Raw genomic sequence first — 18,243 nt, forward strand, 5'->3', positions numbered from 1 at the left:
AGCAAACTAAAAATAACCAAAATAATTAAGTACATGGAAAATCAAATGTTATCAAAATTGTATGATCATGTGTATAAACATAGTTTATATGTGTATAAACATACTTTATACCTATAAACATAAAAGTTTTATGGGATTATGGAAAGCTATATGATCAGTATCTTCATAATTTTTTTGTTCAAAGAAATAAATCGTAATACCATGGCCAGTTATACAGCTACAGAATAACATAAAGACTTTGTCTTTTCTACTATGAATGTACTATATATGTCATTTTCCAAGAAAATATTTCAATAGCGATATCTCGCATATGACAGATAACTTATATTATTAATTTGACATAAATGAAGAAAAAAAAGTCAGCATATTCATTGTGTTATAATGAAGTATTAAATGTAAATGATTGGCATCAATAAACTTTTAAATGTATGAGGCATCATGTCCATGTAAAACATTTAGCAAAAGTTATAAAATTGTCAAATATACATATTCAGATTTAACATGTAATATAGAAAAACTCTGATTATTTATATGTCACAAAGCTATCATTAACAAAAGTCTGAAAGCCTACACAATATGCCCTTCCGTACTTTCAGTACATATCTAGTCGCTATATTTTTATATATTCATGAAGTGACAAAGAAAATTAATCACAAAATCATTAATTACATGAATTTCTACAATCAAGATCTGAGAATAGCATCTACAATTAAACCTGCCTGTACGTCAACTTATTTTCTGGCTACTGAGGACATTGGTAGACAAATTGTCTCACTCATTTTTGCCCATCAAAGTCCATGTAATTCTATAATTATGGCACTTAAAAACTTATTTCCTGAAGGTTACTTTTAAAAAAAACTCATGCAATATAATTCCTCTCATAAAAATACAATAAATTTTTTACCCATACACACCAGTTAAGTAATGAATAAATATATCCGAAGCAAATTAAACAACATGAAAAACAATACACTTGAAATCTTGTCCTTGCTACTTTAAATTTACAGTATCAAATCACATCAACCATTATTTGATTAAAAAAAAAAAGAAAATAATAAAGAAAAAAAATATTTGTTTGTTTCACATCACTTGATATGTTTTTAACAAGGAGCGATGAATCCTTATAACGTCAAAAAAAATCATAACAATGTTTAGAATTTGTGGCAAAGCAGGTGTTAATCAACAACTATATAGGGTATATGGAATTTGAAACAATTTAGATGAATGTACAATTATGATAAACCGGTAGTAAAAATCTTTGGGTAAAACTATTTCAAATAAAATATTGTCAAGTTTTGGCTAAAAGAGAATGAAACAAAATTCTTCCAATTGATTTCACATGAAAGTCTTGTGAAACATGTACACACACTAGAAAATAAATTTGATTATATACATTAAAATGTCCAAGAGACTGCCATTTAGGCCAGCTTTGTGAATTATTATGTCACAGCATTATTCTCTTAGCAGTTACAGTCATACAAAGGGAGGTAATACAGGTGAAATATTGACTCGGTAGTTCTACCGAGATCCAATCAGAGGTAGGACTACCGAGATCCAATCAGAGTCAATGGTTAGAATTTCTGATTTATATGGAGAAATTAAAGTTTAGGTTATGATTATCCATTAATATAACTTATTATCCAAAGCAACATTTTGTGGGAATGAAGTGACACCAATTTATTAGTGACTTTAATGCTTATGTACATCATTCTATCATCAGGTCAATTTCAATAGCAGGAAATTGTTTTCTGTCAGTGACACTTGCTTTGGTATAATGAAACCGGGATGTTTATCACAGAACAAATATAATATATCAATATGAAATACCATTCTAAATTCAATTTCTAAACCTACAGCTGAAACTAAATTGATATAATAAATATCTGTTCACCTTACATTTATTGTTCTGAATAAATAATAATCACAACCGTACACCATATTTCTGGATAATTATTAATAACTTGAAATAAGTTTAAATAAATAAATTAAATGGGTTTTATCCAAGTGTTAAAGCTTATTCTGATGTCACTTTTATTTCTCCAACAAAAAATTCACAAAGCGAAAAGTGTTTAATTTGGGAGTGTCCAGAGGATGACAAACAAAACCAAATTTTCAAATTACCAAGACTGCAGTTAATATTTCTCTCTTAACATTTTGATACATGTGTAGTCATACAGTATTCAAAATACGTGTATAATTATTACGCCCAGTGAATACCCCATCAATACATTAACAAATTAAAACTATCACTAATGATGAAACTTAACCTCTTTCACAACTCTTTACATTTACCAAATGATGAAACGTTAACACTTTAGACATGTAGAGATATTCAGTATTCTGATACTTTGATTTTGAACTCAATACATTCTCTCACACAACATCAATCACAGAAATAATGCATTGTTTAATCATTGGAAAATGTCTCCTCCAAAAAATCTTGACCTTCCTGATTTTTTGAGAGAAGAAAATTTTTGCCATTATTTTGATTCTGAAATCCTCTCCAGGTCCTCTCTCAATGTAAATGATACCACTAAAAAAGTCCACACACATATACACCAGCACAGTCTGTACTGAACAGTGTCATAATTTAGCTGTATTTGACGATGTTGTATCCAGTAAGTGGCCCAGCTCCTCGAAGGCGTTCATCATACCAGTGACAAATTTATCCGCATCAGTCTCTTCACTGACTTTCCATGCTGTTACCACGGGAACAATCCTAAAATCAAACAACATTATCATCCTTCATTACTGAAGTCATATTTGTATATACTTTATTTTTAGTCTGTGTTAACTTTTTGTAAAGCATACAGTATTGGAACTTTTCATAGATTACACAGTAACTTTTTAGGCAAAATTGCCTAAGTAATATTCCGGATTCAACGACCTTCCATCTTAAATGACCTTAATTATTTCTCCCCAATGAAATTACTATATTGTAATCTATCTGTACATCTGTATTATGCTTCACACGACCTATTTGAACTGTACCTAGTAGTATGTGTTTATAGCCCTGGCCAGCTTAACAGGTTAAATATTCTGTGTAAATTTACTTAAAAGTGGTGTTCATATATTGGATATAAATTTCAAGCTTATCTATGTATGGTGAGAGCTAAAACTATCTACAAGACATAAAATGTCCCCATCTCCATGCAAGGGATACAATGCAGTATTGACACACCAGGACAGAACAAGATGGATGTGGCTAAGTCAGATGCCTCACTTTTTCGTGGAGAAGTTATTTGTATCAACATTTGTGAAAAGACTACCACTGTTTTCAACCCAATAAGCGCCCCATACTTTTCTGATGCCATAATTTCACTTAACTCAGAAAAATCATACGAAAACCATGTCAGGTTCTTTATTTGATTTCTTTTGCAAATTGATTTATGGCTTACTTTGTGCAATAGATTTATGAGAGGCTAGTCCAAATTTGGCTCTATTAAGTGCTCTTTCATATTTCTTTTTTTTTAAACGCCCTAGGGGCTTATTGAGTTGAATATTGTAAATAATCTCTCTAATAGAAATCAGAAACAGCGATGTCTATATAGCCTCTACAGTTCCGTCTTTGCATATTACAGAGTTAGCTCCCTTGCGGGTAGGATTCTATTGTGACGTAATTATTTTGTGGGCACAATTCACATGGTTTTCTCCAAAAAGAATTATATTATGCTCAAAAACACATGACGTCACAATCAATACCTACCTGCATGGGCAGAAACTCTGTAATATACAAATAAAGAATAGACTGTGTCTTACTTCTCTGCCTCGACTCTGTAGAAGGTCCCATAACCATCCTGCATCATAGGGGCCACAGCTCCATAACATGTCGTGTAGCCAACAAAGCTGGTGGACAGGGCAAAATTACCACCACCTCCAAATTACCACCACCTCCACTGAAACAAACATATCATCTCCTATTAAACAAATTACCACCACCTCCACTGAAACAAACATATCATCTCCTATTAAACAAATTACCACCACCTCCACTGAAACAAACATATCATCTCCTAGGGCAAAATTACCACCACCTCCACTGAAACAAAAATATCATCTCCTATTAAACAAATTACCACCACCTCCACTGAAACAAAGATATCATCTCCTATTAAACAAATTACCACCACCTCCACTGAAACAAAGATATCATCTCCTATTAAACAAATTACCACCACCTCCACTGAAACAAAGATATCATCTCCTATTAAACAAATTACCACCACCTCCACTGAAACAAACATATCATCTCATATTAAACAAACGATTAAACATTGAAAGGTATTTTATTAAACATTTTTGCTATTGTAACATAAAGTTATATAAAGTTAATATTGAAATGGATATAGTTGATATTTAATTAGAAATTGTCTTGAATGATATTGAAACAGATATACACTTTTCAAAATCAACAATTTATACAGATTTATGTCCCCTCTCTATCTTGCAATTCCAAATTGGCAATGAAAAGTTATCTCCCCTCCTTTTTGGCAGGGAATAATATGTTCATATCTACTATACCTGAGCAACATAGATTCCTGACAGTTGTACTACTAAATGTAGTACTAAGCTGTACAAAGTTGTACTCACTCACCTCTTTTTGTACGAGATGTCTTCGTACAGCTGAGGGGTAGGGATTCCTTCCTCTCGGGCGATCAACATCAGACCTAGTAAATGGCGATCACACCCTACAAATAAAACATGACATCTTTCTACATTAAACCTTTGAAAATACTATCCACTTTGTACAGATTCAGTGTTTCACTAATAATCCAGAAGTCATATGAGCGTCTTCAGCTCATCTAGTTTTGACACTATTTTGTTTGACTCATGGACACGATTATATATGCCTTCAATGTCACATCATCAAGGTTAATAAATTCAATCCAGGCTTTTCCTTCTCCATACATATTTTAAGAGGCAGGAAATACTACTGGATATACAAGTTGCATATATCAGATCCTGTCTGGATCAATGCCTTTGTATAAAACTGGGATCTCAGTCATTCCACATTATAATTCAAAAGTTAATGGTTGGATCCCTCAAAGAGATAAATGCTTGTAAATTCAGTATTAGAATCCATTAACGCAATTTGAAATGGAAAATAATAATAAATGTCTGTCAGACATACCCCTTCCTTCCACCACATACATCTCCACTTAATTTGAACAAACTAGGAAATTGAAACAGGATAAGAGACAAAAGGGGAAAAGATAGGAACAATGCAGAGGACAAGACAGGATGTGGATTTATAGTGAACAACAGACATGGGAAACACTATATGCCTCCCTACTTACTCCATTTGAAGATGGGGCATACAAATCTCTCAGTTATGAATCAGGCTGGTGATGTTTTAGTTACATCAAATAATGTAACGTTACAGAAATCAACGTCCTTCACCTTGTAGTTGGGTGGCTTCAGTCATCAGCTTGTTGTGTTTGTTGGCTGCTCGCATATATAACCGGAGCTTCTGTTCATTCTGGAACAGAAATGACCTACATTCAATCAAAAATTATCGTTACATCCCTAGCATATCATTGTTAACATTATAAAGTTCAGTATTAATCTGTAACATTCAGTACAAACGATCCCTCATTGCAGTACAGTAAACCTTTAATCACTTAAGTATAACAAACCTCAGGGAACCAAGCTTATCACTTACTGTAAATCAACTTTCGTTGACGTGCGATTTACTTTCGTGAATTTTGTGCGCAATCCAAGAAAATTCGTGAATGTTTATCTCCGCAAATCAACATCTACATCAATCCAAATAGATCTTTTTTATTTTAAAATCAGTAAATGTTTATCTTCGTGAACTTGTTTTGAAATGGAAATTGCGAAACTTAGTGACCGCGAAAGACAGTTGTTTTACAGTAATTATAAGCATTGTTCATTATACACATATTACAAACATCTTACATGAACCTTGACAGGTAATGAAAATTACTTGGTTATAATGATTATCATAAATTTGTTACAATAATCTTAATTACATAGAATGGACTTTGATATTGTTGTTATAAATTGCGTTAAATTAAGCTCAAAGAGCTGAGATGATTTGACTGCGTACCGAGGCACTGGGGTCCACCATAGCCTTACACCAATCTACCAGTTCTACAGTACAGGACCTCAGCGTCTCAGTACGAGATCTGTAGAACTGACGTGTTGTAGCTGTCTCGTACGTTGGAGCTGCCCTGAGCAGAAAAATGAGACATGTTGTAAAGGAAGCATGGGTAAACTAGTTCAAATTTAAAGTTCTATTCAAGTTCCAGACCATGTTTCACAAAATACAAAACTAGTACAAAAGCATTTTCACAATCATTTTGACTTTATCTATTAAATTGCTAAAAATTTACTTTTTCTTCAAACATCTATACATCTTGATTTTTTCTATATGAATCCAGAATGGAACAGGACTGACTGGATAGACATGCGTAACAATGCATTTCCCACATTCTGGGCAAAGCATAAAGAATTGTCCCATTTTTCAAATAAGCTGAAATGTGAGTCAATAAATGATATAGATGAGATGTCAAAAATTGTTAGAAATATTTCATTTTATTTCTCTCACATAACATTTAAATATGTTACTCCAAAATCTGATAGGTGTGCTAGGACTGTGATTTATATTACAAAATCTCTTACTTTTTGTGCATCTTGTAGTAGGTATACTGCATTGCCAATTGGACATGGGTGTCAGGGTGAAGGTTTTTAGAGCGCAGATACTTTCGGCCATAGCCCATGAAATGCTTTGTGCAGCACCGTAAATTAGACCCCTAAAAAGCACAACATTTACGTAATATTACATATAAATAGAAAGAAAAACAGCAAGTAACCATCAGACAAGTACTGATATATATAGGATCTTACATGAGTGTTCATTTCATATGAGATTTTATGAAACGAGTCATAGAAGTTTTTATTTTTGCAAGCCTTGGCGAGTAAAAATTAAAACTTCGAGACGAGTTTCATAAAATCTCATATGAAATTAACACAAATTTAAGATACTTTTTATCATATATCGACAAATACCTATATAACAAAGAATTTCACGTCAAAATGTATTCCGAAAATACAGTGGAGGCCACCATTTAGTCCCGCCATCCTCGAAATCCTGACGTCACACAGTTTTTCCTGACGTCATTTCATTGTTTTTGTCTGACGTCACAATGAATTTCCAGCCAATGAAAATCGCCCCAGGTCATATTACACTAATGACAAATGCAAAAATATTCCCCGGGCGAAATCATTAAATATCAGGCGGATTATGTGATAAACATATATGTGACAAATTACACATTTCATTCACCGCCAATTACTAAATGGCCTTCATGTATCAAGCACATCTTTCAAATCTTAGAATCAGGTGGGGGGTGGGGGGATAATCATCAGAACATTTCACCTTCTTGAGGGTGAGGCAGGGAAATTTCAACCCACGGGACAAGTTGTCAAACACGAGACGTGTCGAGATTTCCTTTTCTCACTCCAATGCTTCCTTAGATCTGTATTTACAGTCAAAATTTGATAAATGAATCATTGCAAAGTTGACATGATCCATAAGAATGCTTTTGACACAACATCAACACAGTATTGTGGTGACATATTATAGTTGTTCTGTCTTGCAATTGGTAAGATACAACAATTATCTTTGCCTCACCAGATGTGTGACATGATACCCTTACACAGCTGACAATGCTGAAAGTGGATATCGCTCTCCTGTATGACGACATGACACCCTTACACAGCTGACAATGCTGAAAGTGGATATCGCTCTCCTGTATGACGACATGACACCCTTACACAGCTGACAATGCTGAAAGTGGATATCGCTCTCCTGTATGACGACATGACACCCTTACACAGCTGACAATGCTGAAAGTGGATATCGCTCTCCTGTATGACAACATGACACCCTTACACAGCTGACAATGCTGAAAGTGGATATCGCTCTCCTGTATGACGACATGACACCCTTACACAGCTGACAATGCTGAAAGTGGATATCGCTCTCCTGTATGACGACATGACACCCTTACACAGCTGACAATGCTGAAAGTGGATATCGCTCTCCTGTATGACGACATGACACCCTTACACAGCTGACAATGCTGAAAGTGGATATCGCGCTCCTGTATGACGACATGAAAGCCTTACACAGCTGACAATGCTGAAAGTGGATATCGCTCTCCTGTATGACGACATGACACCCTTACACAGCTGACAATGCTGAAAGTGGATATTGCTCTCCTGTATGACGACATGACACCCTTACACAGCTGACAATGCTGAAAGTGGATATCGCTCTCCTGTATGACAACATGACACCCTTACACAGCTGACAATGCTGAAAGTGGATATCGCTCTCCTGTATGACGACATGACACCCTTACACAGCTGACAATGCTGAAAGTGGATATCGCTCTCCTGTATGACAACATGACACCCTTACACAGCTGACAATGCTGAAAGTGGATATCGCTCTCCTGTATGACAACATGACACCCTTACACAGCTGACAATGCTGAAAGTGGATATCGCTCTCCTGTATGACAACATGACACCCTTACACAGCTGACCAAATGCTGAAAGTGGATATCGCTCTCCTGTATGACGACATGACACCCTTACACAGCTGACAATGCTGAAAGTGGATATCGCTCTCCTGTATGACGACATGATACCCTTACACAGCTGACAATGCTGAAAGAGGATATTGCTTTCCTGCATGATGCCATGAAACCATTACACAGCTGACAGTAACTTACATATGTTAGAAACATCTGTCTGGCCTTGGTGATCCCCTCTCTGATGACATCATCAATATGGAATACCAGCTCCTGAGGCTTGGTCAGGTCTCGAACGTCCATAGAGCCCTGTAACACATAAACAAATGTATAACGTCTAAACAGACATACAAAGTTATGATATTAACTTGGGTCGTGTTAAGTCAAATTTGTATCATATCAGGCCCCTGTTTCATTTAAAGTATGTTTAATCTTTACCTTGGTCCTATTGGCTGAAGTCAGATTGTAGTTTATTTTTCTCTTTTAGTTGCACATCAGCCATAATTTAAAAGAGCAAAAACATAATGTTGATGATCTGCCATATAATCCATGTCCAATAATCATGAATAATAAGAGAGTAGTTTCCGGAGAAAAACCATAGTCCTGACGATAAATAGAATAACTGATGGGACTGATTTGAAATCAGATTTTACAAATTAATGCTAACTACAGAAGCAAGTCAAAATAACAATTTATTAAATGAGATTAATTACAAAGAACATATACTTTAATTACTTACTGGCCACTTTCCTTTACATCGCATCACATTGAGATCTATAAAGAATGTACTGGACACGACGATCATGGCATCCATTGGAGCATGCTGTTAAAGTACAATGTTAGCAATCAAATATCTTCTGAACACCAGTGTATAAACAATATACAGGGGCAGACATATGTCATACCATATATCCTTATATCAAAATATAAATGTTTGGTTTCCTCATTCGTTAATCATTCATTTCAAGTTTAGCTCCCCGTCCCTATCAGAGCCTATGCTATCTTCAAATCCATAAATGGATTAAACTATGGTTTCAAAATTTCTTTTTATTTTGTGATTATAGACAATAAAGTCATATTAAATAGTGGAGTAACTAGAGATACTATTACTTAAGGATAAGATATCATACTTCTGTATTTGAAAGGAATCATTGTGATTTTATTTTTTACCAAATATATGTCAGATTTTCCTTACATCACAGTTAGATCCAGTCAAACCATTCTTGTAGTAGATCAGAACTGATGATTTGTCAAACCAACGATTCTGGGGGTCACCAGCGATTGACATCTCAAATAACTGTAACAAAATAGGTATTTTTCTTTTTTTCATGTAAAAGAGAACATATCAAAGGTACACATTTTCATTTTTACAATTTTTCTGCCTTTTTATAATTTTTTTTTTTAAATGAAAACTGTGTTAGGGAAAAAAGAACTCATCCAACAACCCATATAAAATCTTATGATGTAAACTTTCATTCACATGATATCATAATAATTGACCGATTGCCAGGCAGTATGCAGCCACGCATCGTGCTTCACTTAGAACATGCAAATCGGAGAAAAAGTCATATAGCATGCATAACGCAAAGTCACATTTTCAGCTTAATCAGATCTTGTGTTCAGCCCTTGCCTGTCTGATAATTATACTTACAGCTGTTACGGATGTACTTCTCTGAGAAGTCAAAACTTCTCATATAGATTTTTGGAAAAAGGAGTTCATGCCATAAAAGAACATGGAAGAAAAAACATGTCTGTGTGCTCGTTTTTGAGCTATTGTCACTCAAAGATACCTAGTTCACAAAATAATGGATTTTATTGGAATTTTGTCGTTTTGACCATATACACAAAAAATTAAAGCTATAATTTCCTAATGAGGTGTCTGATATGTATGGATGTTTGTAGAATTTATTTTTCTTAAAAAATATAGCAGTAGTCTTCTTAAAAAATATAGCAGTTTTGATTAATAAGACTAATATTTTTCCTCAGAATAACAATATATGTTACCCCTATCCCTTAATTTTAAGCTACAAAATGCACCATTTTCAGCCATTTTTGCCAAATTTAACCTTTTATAGAAAAAGGTCTGGTATTAAACTTTTGTTAATATTTTGCATATCAATAGGGAAAGGGTTGTTCTTTCTAAATCAGGTAGAAAAATCGGGGGTCCATGTACTTACCTTTTTTGCCCCATTTGAATATTTGTTATTTTTCCGTATTTTAGAGTAAAAATTAAAAGTGCTCAAATTACCATTAAATGTAAAAATAAAGTGACAAAAGTGTATCATTTCAAACATTAATGCCCAATATTTTAATGACCATGAACCCAGGAAAGATTTACAGCAAAAACTAGTTCTATACAGCAAAAAATACTGGGGCAGTGATGATTTAAGTAAAACCAATTACAGTAAAAAATGGTAAAACTGTGGCTCTACTCAAAGTGAAAAAAAGACACAATTTCAAAATGGCCGCCAAATGGGCCATTGCTTAAAATCCCTGTATAAAAAAATTACTAAAATAGAAATGAAATTTTTTGACAAAATTTGCCACTGACATCTTGCTACAGATGATATATTTTATTTGAAAATCTCATAACTTCTTTGATCTATGTCTTCAACGAGACTGAAACCTCAGAAGAATGCATCCTTAAATCTAAGCACAGATACATGTATATATTAGAGAAATGTCAGTAAGTATATGTTCTGGCCTCCATATAGGATAGGCTAGACCTCCATATCAAGATAGGACTGGAACAGACTGACCTAAGAAATACTATTGCTAAGTTGTAAACCAGCGCATTTTTGTGTTTACTTAATTTTGCATTTTCATGACTCCCCTTGTTCACACAATTTGGATTGTAATATGCTTCAGCAGTGATTGATTTACCAGAAATTAATCGCACACAAAGATAAGCTGGTCTACAGTATATGTCCCTTTTTTTCAATGAGGACCATAATATGAGGCTCAGGTATGTTTTGCGAGTCCATTTCTAATTGGGATTAAGAACACCTTTAAGTCAGAGACAGCCATACAACTTACATTGGACTCATCAGTGGGACTGAAGTCATCGAGAGCCACAGCCATCAAGCTACTCTGGATCAGCTCCAAGTTCTTGTGGTTGTCTGGATGGAGAGCTAGCAATCGACTCCTCATCTACAACAAATAACGATAAAACAATTTTCATACTGATATCATCAAACCTGTTGTTAAAGTGTCCCCTCATTGACTGTAAGTTGATCTATCCTAGCCCATTAGACAGACTGACACCCGCTATTGACCTTCCTCAAGTTTTCCACTCACCAGCTGTAAGTTGGTTTATCCTGCCCCTTAGGTAGGTTAACACTTGTTCCTTACCTGTGCCCAAGTTGTCCTCTCGTCCCCTGTGAGTTGGCCGATCCCCGGCCCTTCAGGCAGACTATCACAATAGTCTCGTATCCTCTGAAACTGCATTTGAAGTTCTGGCGCTGTGAGGGGTTCACCATTCTCGTCAATACAGTCAAAATTAAAGATACGTCCACGGCAGAACACAATCATGTTGATTGGGGTGTCACCCTCAGATACTGCAATTAAAGACAAAAAAGAGCTCGTAAAATTAAAATTTGCTTTTCCTGTTCATCCCGTTTCTTTAATATGGTAAAGTTAGCTATGATAACTAAAGACTAGTAGATGTACTACATTGACATTTACATTACAATAAACATTTCGATGGGATTGAAATAATATACACGTACACAGAAACATCTAATTTGGAGTAGGGAGGCAGTCAATCAAACCATTCATATAATTTTGAATCCCTCATTCTACTAATGCTATACCAGTCCAATCCAATGCTTAGTTTAATTAAAGTTAGCAAGCTATTTAGAAATAGCCTATTTAACACCTTTTATCTCAACCCTGGCATTCAGGCCCCAGGGGTAAGCATGGTTATTTGTACAATTTTGAATCCTAAGGATGCTACCAGTTAAATGTGTTTCAATTACAACCAGTCTTTATGAAAAAGAAGTTGATTGTTATCAGGTTTTATATTTTGTTTAATGGGCTAATAATTTGAAATGCGTGAAATCTAAAACAATCTATAATCTTCCACAATAACATTTTTCCAGGATTACTAAACCATACATACCAGTTTTGAAGTAGTAGAGGAGTTTGTCTTTCTTCACCCCTGGTATTTTACATGTATTGAAGGCACGATGGAACTGACTCATAGACAAGTGGTTCCCTTTACGGTCCTTGTCAGGCTTCAGACGCTCTCTAGAAATAAAACCATACCTAATGAAGTCTTCAGACACTGGACAATCAAAACACATTATACTGATAGGTTATATCCAGGTTAACAACAGAAAGGTGTATTAGCACAGTGAACCGTTTGTTTGTTTGTTTGATTATTTTAATGTCCTATTAAAAGCCAGGGTCATGTAAGGACGGCCTCCCATGTATGCAGTGTGTAGCGTGTGTGAAGTGCGAGGTGCGTGTTTTGGGAGACTGAGGTATGTTCGTGTTGTGTCTCCTTGTATACTTGGAACTGTTGCCCTTTTTATAGTGCTATATCACTGACGCATGCCGCCGAAGACACCATGCTACACACCCCACTCAATCACATTATACTGACAACGGGCAAACATGTCGTCTCACTCCCTGTTTGCTGAGCGCTAAGCAGGAGCAGAAACTACCACTATTGTAGACTTTGGTGTGTCTCGTTCAGTGAACAGAACCCAGAACCTTCCTCACAGGAGCGAACGCTCAACTCAAGGCCAAAAGTGAGGCAGTGCCAAGGGAGGCATTAGGTAACATAAAGTCAGTTAGGAAGAAGAGAAAAGATAAGATCCTTAATTTAGTCGCCTTTTACAATCATGCAATAGGGGCAGCAGGTACAATTCTAACGCCTTACCTAATGTGAATGAACATGTCATAGAAGTAATACCTATAGAGATGCTTAAGATTATCATGGTTACTGACAAAAAGTCAGTATCTTATTTCTATAAACTGCAATAGAATCTTCTTTGCTGTTCCAATACAAATTAGGCTAGGCACATTGTAATCAAATTGCATGCAATATTCTACAGTAAAAGGTGGGCCACATCAGCTTAACAGTATATTCCTGATCAGCACCTGTACCTTGTACTTAATTACAACAAGGATGTGGATGGGTGAGAGTAACCACTCCCCCTAGTAACAAAATGGTCATTTTATGATCTGTTGATCACAGATAATCCCTAAAGAAGAAGAATCGCATCCCTGTTAAATTACTGAAAACTATTTGTACACCAAATATCATCTATAATGTACAACAAAATAATACTTTCTACCATGATACCTACTCCCTGATAATTTTCCAATACTGTAAAGCGTAGTGTGTAATGAGAGCTCCTCGTTTGACTTGGCTCCCATTCTCTGGTGGCATATAGTGGTGCATGTATGGACCTGGGCCTCCAAAGTTCACGAACGGTGCCTCAGGGTATCTCCCCTCCAGGTACGCAAAGTCCTCCCACCATACCTCCAGCTGGCCAGGTAAAACAGAGGTCATTTCAAAAGTCGTCTTGACCATTTAAATCACTGTCTACTGTAATGTGTCATTAAGCAGGTAAATTGTCTAACAATTTGCATCCTTGATATCACTGATGTTTTATTCACCCTTGGACTATCTCGTGGTAAAACTGGAGGTAGTTCAGGAGAAAAAAAAGTTAAAACTGATAAATCACAGGCTTGCAGAGATTTCCTTGAAGCTTACAGAGAGTGAAGCCCATCTTCAAAGAAACAGTTATACAATTCCTTTGATGTACATCAAAGGATCAAATTACTTGTGTTGACTCTGTTGCCTCCACTTTACTATAAAATAGTCCATTATAAACATAACATCAGTGATAGTAGCCCCTAGAATATCAAGGATGGACAATCTGCCATGAGCCATCTGCCTTTGAGTAGTATCACTATATTTAATGGCAAATTTAATGATTGACTGTAGTTCACACTTCCCTCTACCACCAAAATTTGACATGGTTATAAATAAGTACTTGATCATAGAATGGTTTAAACTCTTAAGTATCATGTATCTTGCATTCTCTCCTTAATTACCATCAAGTTGATACAGAAGTATTAACTAGATAGTCCATACAAAACACATCAGCAATTATAGCTACATGTTACTACACATAAATTCTCTGAAATCACTCCCTATGAGGAGTTTGGTGAACATTGCATAATAATTGTTCAATAAGCATCACTCAGACAGATATTCACATGCAGTCTAGGTTGCAGTTCAGGGGAGGTAATTATGAATCAAGGAGTCGTTAGAGTACCAGTTCTTAATTTTGACATATAACTATACATACCCAGTTCCTCATACCCTGTGCCTTTTTCTTCAGTTTCTCGTTCAGCTCTTTCCCGATCCCACACCCAAACTGTTGGACTAGGAACTCGGTCTGGCGGTACTCATCAGGAGTCACATGTGGTTTTACTGTGTACACAAGAAACACATTGTTATGGGTAAGGTATCACAAATCCAAACCCAAGACTATCAATATCCTTAAATTGTGATGTGTTCTACTGAAAAATAAGTTAACCATCACTTTTGAAATAAAAATGATCTTAATGTAACTCTATAGGCTGATCTGAAATATTTCATGAACCACCTGAGAAAACATTTTCAAGAGTTCTAAAACCTCTCACTCAAGTATGCAGGTTACTGGTATTAATAGTGCTATTTTCCATTGTTACATTTATGACCATTTTAATGTTTCTAATGCAACTCTTAATTTGATATTAAGCAATATTTCATGGACTAGCTGGGGAAACATTTTGTAGAGGTCTAAAACCCTCTAAGTACAAAAATTTATAAATGATCTAGTATAATACTAGATGTCAATTCCTAGGCTTAAGCTTGGTGTCTGCAAAAACATTTTTTTATTTAAAAGCATTTTGTATATTATATATAGTCTAAGTATTCACTATTTATACTTCTAACCTGTGTAAACTATATAAGTGAGATCTCTACCAGTGATTTATAACAATTTTATTGGTTACCTGAGTCAAGGTATCTGCTGAGAGTTTTCTGTAAATCGGGCATCGGTAGTGATGGCAGTGATTCTTCATACTGAAATGTCTTTTCCTCGTCTGTTGTATAGAACAGCTTCGGGTCAGGGATGTTGCCAGGTGTGAAGTTCATTGACATTATTGTTTTAGTGATGGGAGCAATTCAGCTTCTATTTGAAAAACAAATAAAATACAAACAAAATTTGATAAAATGATTTAGTAACAATCATTCATCATCTTTATCTATTAGACAAGCTTACAGTAAGTGTTAATTGCCAATAACACACCTCCCCGGTCGTCAATTACATTTTCTAATCTGTGGCAAGATATTATTGCTTATAGTTATGCTATCATTGTATGATGTTTGAACAAATTCTGTTGACTTGTGAAATAATCTATTTTTAGTAGCAGTGACCATTGCAGTTGACCGTTTGACCCCAAATTAAATGCTGAGCTGTATATTCTTAATGCTACCATTGTGTGAAGTTTGATCAAAATCCATTGGTGTTTTCCCAAGTTAAAGTCTGGAAAAGAAATTTTTTGAAACAATCTGTTTTTAGTAACAGTGACTGTTGTAGTAGACATTTTGACCCCAAATTCAATGCGAAGCTGTATTTTCTCATATGCTACAATTGTGTGAAGTCTGATTAAAATCCACTAAGTTATCATCTGGAAACCAAATCTGGACAGACAGATGGGAACAAACACTATAGTCCCCTCCGGTTTCACCAGCAGTGGACTAATAACCAGTTAGTTATCTATAACTGTCCGTATTATTTCTAGTAATCTAACAGACAATGAGTCAGAATTTAAATTAAGAGACTGTGTTATTACAGTCAATTCCTAGGACTGATCATTATAATTGGATTATATTTAAACACCCAAAGTATGTAGTCAAGATATTGTTTTGAAAAGGATGCTATTTTGCTCAGCTAAGTATTAACATTATATCATATACACAATCAATGTAGCATGTGAATTTGAGTGCCTTAATATAGACATCATGAGTTAACATCATTTGAATTGCAAGATAAAAACATAGGTATAATAAGTACTAAGAACAAGTTTAACCTTTATATCTTATGTATGGAATGAATATTAAAGGAAATAGATTTTGAAATGTGCATCATTACCTTAACAGATTCATGTGTCTGTGTTCTTTAAAACTCAGTCAGCAGCAAATGCAACAAGCCCACTATACTATCTAGTACAGTCAAGTGTTACCTACAGCACGTAGAGCTTCAGGGTCATGAGATTAAAAGTTTATCAATTTTATTCTGTCATCCCGACACAATAACTTATCACCAAATCAATGTCAACAAGGCGCTTCAGTTGGACTTTAGAATCAGTGTACCAGAGTCTATAAATACATTAAGTTATATACGTGGGAACATATATTTATATATTGTATCTTTGTAGCGATAACTGAACATTAGGGGGAAAGGTTTGTACAGTACTGGGACCCAACCAGTAGTTGTGATAATCAGATTGTGTGCATAGTGTGACTATATACTGTGCATTGGGCCATCCAGATTTCTGAATGTCTGGAGCTACTGACGATTACTTCAGAATGGTGTTGTTTTGTTTAAGTGGAATATGTTTCATGATGTAAACAATCATTTTTTTCCCAAATCACGACTACCGATTTGACCCTCAGGATTTTAGAGCCAATGCATGGCCACTGACGGTTGAAATTTTAATCCTACTGGATGCCCTGTGTGTTCCTTCACGATTATTGTTAGGTTCCTTGTTATTTTGGTCTGATCGAGTTTAACATAAAACTTTACATGTATGGCTATATCACGTAACCTCTTTATGGCTATATCACGTAACCTCTTTATATGCCAATTGACAGCTGATAAATAGTAGACCTTCTCAGATATATTTTGTGAGCAGGTTCCATCATTTAAATATGCCATGGTTCTGGTGAATTGATCAATCTTTAACCTTAAACCGAGTGCATCATTCTTAATATGTTTCAGACTTATCCCGTGTAAAATTGTGAGAAGGAAGCAACAAACCCCACTACATAAGATCAGCTATCTGGCTATGTCAGAATCTTCTCTGAAAAAGCCATACAGTAGCCTAGATTAAAATAATAGTTAAAATGACCTTCTGTTGGGATGAGAATCAACAAACGATCGGTCGATATTAATCTGGGAAATATGTTTGATAACCTAAATGCGTTTATTGTGCATTACCTGTACAAAAATAAACAAACTTCATCGAAGTACCTGCTGCGAATGCTGATTGTTGTCAAAGTCCGGGGTCATGACCTTATGGCGCATGCGCGCTCCACCTTGTGGCGCTTTAAACTTATGGGAGCTAACTCCCATTCGGCAAATCTTAGCGGATTCCGGTACCATACATACTCCGAGTTGATTGCTGTATCGTTTACGACGCGCAATTTGCGCGTGCGCGTCGTAAACCTGTGGTTCGATAAAATATTCCGATAGGTCCATGTACAGGATGAAAATGAAGAATATTTTTGCCACATCTCAGAATTCGCACCTGGATAACTATCACACTGGTATGTAATATTAGGCAAAAAATAAATAAAAAAAGCCTAAAAATATAGGCAGGTTTAGCGGACTAGGTACTACCGTACACGGCTAATGGTTCAGTCCCGTTTTAGGTCAGAACAAGAAAACCG

At 35.4% G+C, this 18,243-nt stretch overlaps 1 protein-coding gene across 7 annotated transcripts; it reads right to left on the reverse strand.

The window, feature by feature from the left end:
• Positions 1-1,202: 1,202 nt before the first annotated feature.
• LOC138314991 (peroxisomal carnitine O-octanoyltransferase-like) lies at positions 1,203-17,946 on the reverse strand. 7 transcript variants are annotated; one of them, XM_069255679.1, is made up of 17 exons: positions 17,792-17,943; positions 16,724-16,814; positions 15,582-15,760; positions 14,891-15,015; positions 13,880-14,061; positions 12,685-12,812; positions 11,916-12,121; positions 11,601-11,714; positions 9,760-9,861; positions 9,304-9,387; positions 8,766-8,873; positions 6,646-6,776; positions 6,071-6,194; positions 5,401-5,479; positions 4,595-4,688; positions 3,760-3,879; positions 1,203-2,719 (listed from the first exon to the last, which is right to left on the reverse strand). In XM_069255679.1, exons 3-17 carry the CDS (start codon positions 15,727-15,729, stop codon positions 2,584-2,586), a joined length of 1,881 nt encoding a protein of 626 aa, XP_069111780.1. In that variant the 5' UTR covers positions 15,730-15,760; positions 16,724-16,814; positions 17,792-17,943; the 3' UTR covers positions 1,203-2,583. The 7 variants fall into 7 exon arrangements, 6 of the variants coding, with proteins under 6 accessions (XP_069111780.1, XP_069111781.1, XP_069111782.1 ...); XM_069255680.1 differs by having other exon boundaries at positions 16,724-16,950; XM_069255681.1 differs by having other exon boundaries at positions 17,825-17,860.
• Positions 17,947-18,243: the final 297 nt, after the last annotated feature.

This window comes from Argopecten irradians, chromosome 2 (assembly GCF_041381155.1).
Source record: "Argopecten irradians isolate NY chromosome 2, Ai_NY, whole genome shotgun sequence".
NCBI lineage: Eukaryota > Metazoa > Mollusca > Bivalvia > Pectinida > Pectinidae > Argopecten > Argopecten irradians.

Coding starts and splice junctions, on each gene's coding strand:
- LOC138314991 (XM_069255683.1), bottom strand. CDS start 15,729: ATGTCAATGAACTTCACACCTGGCAACATCCCTGACCCGAAGCTGTTC. Junction 12,122..12,684: donor CCTCTACTACTTCAAAACTG/GTATGTATGGTT, acceptor CTTTAATTGCAG/TATCTGAGGGTGACACCCCA. Junction 9,862..11,600: donor GTCCCACTGATGAGTCCAAT/GTAAGTTGTATG, acceptor ATTTTGTTACAG/TTATTTGAGATGTCAATCGC.